This window comes from Bactrocera dorsalis, chromosome 5 (genome assembly GCF_023373825.1).
Source record: "Bactrocera dorsalis isolate Fly_Bdor chromosome 5, ASM2337382v1, whole genome shotgun sequence".
In the NCBI taxonomy this organism is placed as follows: domain Eukaryota; kingdom Metazoa; phylum Arthropoda; class Insecta; order Diptera; family Tephritidae; genus Bactrocera; species Bactrocera dorsalis.
This window is the reverse complement of record NC_064307.1, coordinates 63456966-63464769: the sequence shown is the minus strand read 5'-3', so window position 1 is coordinate 63464769 and position 7804 is coordinate 63456966. Positions and strand designations below refer to the sequence as shown.

Below are 7804 nucleotides of genomic sequence, written 5' to 3'. Positions count from 1 at the left end.
GTATATTAGCTTCGGTGCAGCCGAAGTTAATGTTTTTTCTTGTTTGTTTTTGTTTTTGTATTTTGTTGAAAGCAACTGTATATAAAGCAATAATTGCTGGTGAAATATTTATGACTTACCCTAACAACTTTTGATGACTAAACTTATATATGTATGTCCGAAGTATAAATAATTCATTGTGCATATCAATTAAGCAAAAAGTCACTTATGAATTACGTTCTATTTAATAATTACTTTCACTTATTATTCATTCTCGGAATTAAAGTACTTACATATATGGAATTCTATGGGGATTCCAGTATTTTTATACTCTCGCAACAAAATTGCTAATGAGAGTATTATAGTTTTGTTCACATAACGGTTGTTTGTAAGTCCTAAAACTAAAAGAGTCAGATATAGGGTTATATATACCAAAGTGATCAGGGTGACGGGTAGAGGTGAAATCCGGATGTCTGTCTGTCCGTCCGTCCGTCTGTCCGTCCGTCTGTGCAAGCTGTAACCCACTTATGGACCAAAAACCATATCTCAGGAACTACTCGACCGATTTCAATGACATTCGGCGTATAACATTTTCTTATCACCCTGATGACATGTACGAAATATGGGTGAAATCGGTTCACAACCACGCCTTCTTCCAATATAACGCTATTTTGAATTCCATCTGAAGCCTTCTCTGTATAATATATACATTAGAAACCAATGATCATAGCGAAATAAAACTTTACTCAAATACGGTAATGTGAGCTGAGGTATCCCTTGTGGAAAAATTGTTGTGATCGGACTATAACTTTTCAAGGTCCCTGATATCGAACACGAAGAACTCAGTGCCCAACCTAACCTAACCTAATTTTTCACAGAAAATATCGGTAAATCTCTCAGAATTTAATTCTAATTAATTTTACAGCAAAATAAAAAAATATGTAAATGACGGAAAATGAAATCTCGATTATCACTTTATCGTGCGAGAGTATAAAATGTTCGGTGACACCTGAACTTAGCCCTTCCTTACTTGTTTTGTTATATAATTGGCTGCACCGAAGCTAATATAACCTTTACAGTTGTATTTCTTTTAGTAACAACGTGTTCAGTTTGTATTGAAGCTATATGCTTGTAGTAATCCGATCAGAACAATTTTTACGGAGATTATGTTATTACCTAAAGCAAATTTCGTGAAGATACCACGTCAAATGCAAAAGTTTTCCGGTTGATTCCGATCGTTTGGTTTGTATGGCAGCTATATGTTATAGTGGTCCGATATCGACAGTTCCGATAAATGAGTAGCTTCTTGAAAGGAAAATGAGGTTTGCAAAATTTCAAAACGATATCTTAAAAGCTGAGGGACTCGTTCGTATATATACAGACAGACAGACGGACGGACAAACGCACAGACAGACAGACGACGAAGTCGACTCAGCTCAACATACTGATCATTTATATATACACTTTATAGGGTCTCCGACGCTTCCTTCTGGGTGTTACAAACTTCATGACAAACTTAATATACCCTGTTCAGGGTATAATAAACCGCACTGATTCGATAAATTACAGAGGAAACTGCATATAAATACTGTTGACTAGTCATTTCCATTCAGTTGAACACGTATAGTGAGGCAATACTGAACTAATGAAATAAATTAAAGGAGTCTCTATAGTACAAAAAATTTTAAAAAAGTTTACGAGAAATATTTAAAAATTTGTGCAAAACTACAATTTGAAAATTTCAAGAAAACTTTAAGAGTAAAAGAGCTGTAGCATGGATTCAAACGCTTATAGCTCGAAGCAGCCTCCTGAACATTATAAGCCTTATGGAAGTGCACGTACGGATATAAAGAACAAAAAGACCTTTGAAGAAGATAAAAAATTATGTAATTTGGTGGAGCAGTATCCGCAGCTGTATGACAAAGGACACAAGGGTTACGGTCAGAAAAAGGCTACAGATGAGGCATGGCACGCGATTGCGGACTCGTTGGGGAAGTCAGGTGAGTTTGACAAAAAACGGAAAGCAAAATACAGTACGGTAAGCACAATAGTACAATCTCTGAACAAATTGTTCAGATGGAACCTCTGTAGTATATAGCTGCCATACAAACTGACCCATCAAATAGAGGTGCTTGTATGGAAACTCTTTTATTTGTGTATGGGATTATAGCTACGGTGCAACGTTCTTTTTTGTGGTTTACAATAATTTTACTCTTTTTGATTTGCTTACTGATTTCAGTGCCTGAATGCAAGGCCCGTTGGGAAAAACTGCGTGCTGAGTACATCGCCTATCTACGTTCCGTAGAGGCCGATAGAAAATAAAGACCTCTGCAATAAATTTTTTTTTAAATTCTACAGTGCTATCTGCGAGTTATGGACCAATGAGAGCAGAGTCTATGCCACATTAGCATTTTACAAGTTATACAAGATATCAAAGGAATGAAAAATAGTTCAAGCGGGGATGGCAATGATCCAAACGACGAAGTTGCAATTAAGAATTAACCAGAACTATGGCTATGAAGTAAAACACTAATAAATAATATGCGACCCAGTACTGAGATTATTTAAATAATAATATAAATAATAAATATATTTTAAATATTTGCAATATTTTTTTTTATTTCTTGAAATTGCTATAGAGTTAGAATTTTCAAAAAAAAATCGATTATTTTAATATTATTTTCTTATGTACGTTAAGAAAACACACAGAACTTTCATATCGTTTTAGTGAATATTTTTATATATTTTATTTAAAAATACTATAATCCCGTCGACTCCCTATATAACGTTTCCATTTAAAACTACTAAATTCGCGATAAATTAATACATGTAAATAAATTCCCCAGAGACTTTAAATTATACACCTAGTATGATACAAAAAGACTATATAGGACCAGGGAACAAAATTGAACGATGGGCGTTGCTGCTATATCTCAATACTTACTCGACCGACATCGACCAAATGTGGTACATTTTATTATTCTAACCTTCATAGTCCAGTGAAAAAACAAGCTAAATTGGACCACCCCTAATTTCCATAAAACACCATTTTAAATTCCATTCGATTCTTCCACTTTATATTAATATTAAAAGGTGCCTGTTTTAAGAGCTCATCTTTTGAGTTTTTCACATTTTCGAAAGTTTTTAGCCTGTTTTTCAGTTGAAAAGAAAAAAGTTGACTCAGAATGACACACCCTAATGTTTATGTATATGCCGCAGTGTTCTCAAACTGGCATGCATGATTTATTATTCATTCTCGGTAGTATTTAGGCATACTTAGACAATTGTCATTCGAATTTCAACAAGTCATTTATTGTCACGGAAACTATAAATAGAATTATGCACCAAATATTTCATTCAGTTGAAAGCGCAGAGCGAGCGAGAAAACATTAAATTTCAAAAAAGAATACATGGATCGTGATCGGAAAAATGCTAAAGATGAGCCTAGACGTTCGGCATCTGAATCGTCCGGGATGTCAGGTGAGTTCAGTATTTCTTGTGAATTCTCTAAACATCTGCTTCAATTGAAAGCACAAATTATTGGTGTGATATGAACAGACTTGGAATGTGTGCACAGATTGTTGGTTGATTCGGCTCGAAGGACCACAAGTATAAAATTGTACACAATTTATTATAGAGCAGTGGAGTGAATTTCAAACTTTTTTCGTAAAGGATCGTTATGCCAATATTGTGTCGATTAGAGTGCTAGGTCACACACTATACCGGCCAAACTGAGGCTCACTTATCCAACAATATAAAAAATACAACAATGTGTTTACGAAATTGAAGTGTTTTAAGATCATATTTACATTATAATTTAGACGTGCTTCAGCCTGTTAAAAAATTGATTCGATTAGAAAACTTTTAGCGCTATTAAGTAATCACAAAGGAATAATATTTCTGCTAAAGTTAGATAATCGAATTAAGATGAAATTAAATCGGTAACTATAATATAACAGACAAAAATAAATAACTTTATGGAAAAAAAAGAAAATTCAATAGAAACTAAATTAGCTACAAATAAGTAACATAACAAGTGAATTGTAAACACATATAGTCATATATGTACATACTAATACTCCCACTACCAACAATATACTCGTACACTTCTCTCTTAATTCTTTCTTTACCTGTCTTACTTATCCTCTCATATCTCTTTTTCTCATTTCATAATTTACATACTTGCTAATTTATCTTTCTTAGACTAAAATCTCTCTTTCCTTTAATAATAACAGCAACAATAAACATTTGCACCAGTGGTATTTCTTAGCACAATTGTGCAAACTAACTTCACACGTACGCTAACGCTCTATCGTTCAGTCGTTGTCGAGCAGAGATAAAGAGAGAGAGAAAGTGAGAGGCAATTGCTAAACGTCAAAACCTACCGAACTTTGACAGTTGACTGGATTGGGTAGGTTTTAACGTTTTGCAATTGGAATGACTGGAACAGCCAGATTGAAATTATACCAAAAATATATGTGAACGCAGGAATTTGTTGCCGCCGTTCAAGATCGCTAATAAAAATTTAAAACAATGAAAATTCAAGAAAATGTGAAATTTAAATATATTTCATGAAGCGTTTTGTAATACACTTTTGCATGCGCTCAAACCAATTTTCGAAGCACTTTTTCCGCTCCGATTGAGACACCTCCAAAACATGGTTTTTGAATGCTTCAACAGCATCTTCTGGCGACGAAAATGTTGACCACGCATTATTTTCTAGATGAGTGGGAATAAAAAGAAGTCATTGGGTGCCAAGTCAGGGCTGTACGGCGGATGACCCATCAATTCGACGTTTTGGCCGGTCAAAAAGGCGCTGGTTTGAGCCGATGTATGAGAGCTCGCATTGTCATGGTGCACAATGATTCGTCTTCTCTTACTCGTTTTTCGAATTTCTCCGAAGACTTCAGGCAAACAAATGGTGGTGTACCACTTAGAATTGACCGTCCTACGTTGCTCAAGCGGAACAGTCGCCATATGACCAGTTTTACCGAAGAAGCAGGCGACCATTTGCTTCGAAGTGCTTCTTCCGCGAACAACTTTCGTTGGATTTGGCTCATCTTGGAAGACCCACACGGTCGATTGCTGTTTTTTTCGGGCCTATACGCATAGATCCATGATTCGTCACCTGTGACGATCTTATAAACGTCTTTTGAAGCACTGCGATCGTATTTTTTCAGCATTTCTTTACACCAATCCACAGGAGCCTTTTTTTGAGCGATTGTCAAATTGGCCGGGATCCAACGAGATCAAACCTTTTTTACGGCCAGGTGTTCATGCAATATCGAATGTATGCTGGTGGGAGAAATGCATAGGTATGCCTCTATCTGAAGGTATGTTACATGACGGTCTTGCATTATCAGTTCACCTACGGCATCGATGTTTTCTGGCACAACGGCTGTTTTTGGACGACCTTCACGGAATTCGTCTTTGAGCGAGCGTCGGCCACGATTGAATTCGTTGTACCAGTTTTTCACAGTGCTATAGGATGGTGCTTCATAGCCATACAAAGATTTTAGTTCATCGATGCACTCTTGTCGTGATAATCCACGTCGAAAGTTGTGAAAAATGATCGCACGAAAATGTTCACGAGTTAATTCCATTTTTTGGCCGAGATGAATTTTTTAATTCCCTGTAAATAAAACAATTCACGATTAAATGACAAAACGTTCTGAGTGATGTTATGCTAAAAAATGTCAAACTTTCCAATGGAAATGTCAGATTGCACCTGGCAACACTTAGTGTTGCCTAGTCCAGAAATATATATAACAGCCTATGTATAAGATTATATGAAAGAAAGTCGTGTAAACTTTTTATAACTCAAGAACAATTAAACCGATTGGACTGAAGATTGGTCAAGGGATGGCTTCGAACCAAGGAACGTACATATGATATTTTTTATATTTTTATGACAAAAGTTAAAACAATTAATAGAAAAAATTATTTTTCAAATCATAAGGATTTTGCAAAATGCATGTTAGAATAATTATAATATTTTATAGGGATTTTTTTATACATATGTATATGGATTACACAGAAAACTGCATTGACAGATGCATTACGGCAACTTTGCTAGATGATGGGCGAACGACGCACAGGCATTCGCAACAAATCAATCACAACAACATTTAACATAGAAGAACTTGCTGAAAAGCTGTAGTTGCTGCAGAAAAAGTTTAATTATAAATTATCAATGTGATCTCCTACAAAGATGTTGCATTTTGTAGTTCGCCAATGCGTATAAGTAACCCTGCAAAATCGAAGTGCGTACAAAATGCGTGAGCCAAATTCTAAATCTCTGCTTTCCACCACTATAAGAGTACAGCTTTCCATTGGTGCAACTGTGGACGAAATATTGGGTTTATTTCTACTAGACCTTATGAGTTCATTCGCGAACAAATTCCGGCAATAAACGGATATAGACCATCAAACGAATAGATTGTTCAGTAAAGAGTTGAGTTTTCCATAAAGAACATATTTGGTTTATAACTACTTATCTTTAAAAATTATACACAGAACAGCAATAACATCTGAGTACATTCTAGTAATAAATCTTAGAACGAGTGACTAAACGACAAGTACTTCCACAAATACATAATCATCCACAACAAACAAACAAACAATTATTGCAAATAGTGGTATGAAGTTTGTTCTTCAATCGCTCAGCCTCAAATCCATGGAATATCGAATGTTCGAAGGCATCATCACATTTTTCTTTTAGGATTTTAGCTCTTTGCGCTTACAGGTATGTAAAGGGTGATTTTTTAAGAGCTTGATAACTTTTTTTAAAAAAAAAACGCATAAAATTTGCAAAATCTCATCGGTTCTTTATTTGAAACGTTAGATTGGTTCATGACATTTACTTTTTGAAGATAATTTCATTTAAATGTTGACCGCGGCTGCGTCTTAGGTGGTCCATTCGGAAAGTCCAATTTTGGGCAACTTTTTCGAGCATTTCGGCCGGAATAGCCCGAATTTCTTCGGAAATGTTGTCTTCCAAAGCTGGAATAGTTGCTGGCTTATTTCTGTAGACTTTAGACTTGACGTAGCCCCACAAAAAATAGTCTAAAGGCGTTAAATCGCATGATCTTGGTGGCCAACTTACGGGTCCATTTCTTGAGATGAATTGTTGTCCGAAGTTTTCCCTCAAAATGGCCATAGAATCGCGAGCTGTGTGGCATGTAGCGCCATCTTGTTGAAACCACATGTCAACCAAGTTCAGTTCTTCCATTTTTGGCAACAAAAAGTTTGTTAGCATCGAACGATAGCGATCGCCATTCACCGTAACGTTGCGTCCAACAGCATCTTTGAAAAAATACGGTCCAATGATTCCACCAGCGTACAAACCACACCAAACAGTGCATTTTTCGGGATGCATGGGCAGTTCTTGAACGGCTTCTGGTTGCTCTTCACCCCAAATGCGGCAATTTTGCTTATTTACGTAGCCATTCAACCAGAAATGAGCCTCATCGCTGAACAAAATTTGTCGATAAAAAAGCGGATTTTCTGCCAACTTTTCTAGGCCCATTCACTGAAAATTCGACGTTGTGGCAGATCGTTCGGCTTCAGTTCTTGCACGAGCTGTATTTTATACGGTTTTACACCAAGATCTTTGCGTAAAATCTTCCATGTGGTCGAATAACACAAACCCAATTGCTGCGAACGGCGACGAATCGACATTTCACGGTCTTCAGCCACACTCTCAGAAACAGACGCAATATTCTCTTCTGTACGCACTGTACGCATTCGTGTGGTTGGTTTAATGTCCAATAAAGTAAACTGAGTGCGAAACTTGGTCACAATCGCATTAATTGTTTGCTCACTT

The 7804-nt window shown here is 36.2% G+C and overlaps 1 protein-coding gene across 1 annotated transcript; it reads left to right on the top strand.

The window, feature by feature from the left end:
• Positions 1-1753: 1753 nt before the first annotated feature.
• Positions 1754-2587, top strand: LOC125778670 (uncharacterized). The gene is made up of 2 exons (XM_049457623.1): positions 1754-1979; positions 2219-2587. The coding sequence occupies exons 1-2, from the start codon at positions 1754-1756 to the stop codon at positions 2299-2301; spliced, it is 309 nt and encodes a 102-aa protein (XP_049313580.1). The 3' UTR covers positions 2302-2587.
• Positions 2588-7804: the final 5217 nt, after the last annotated feature.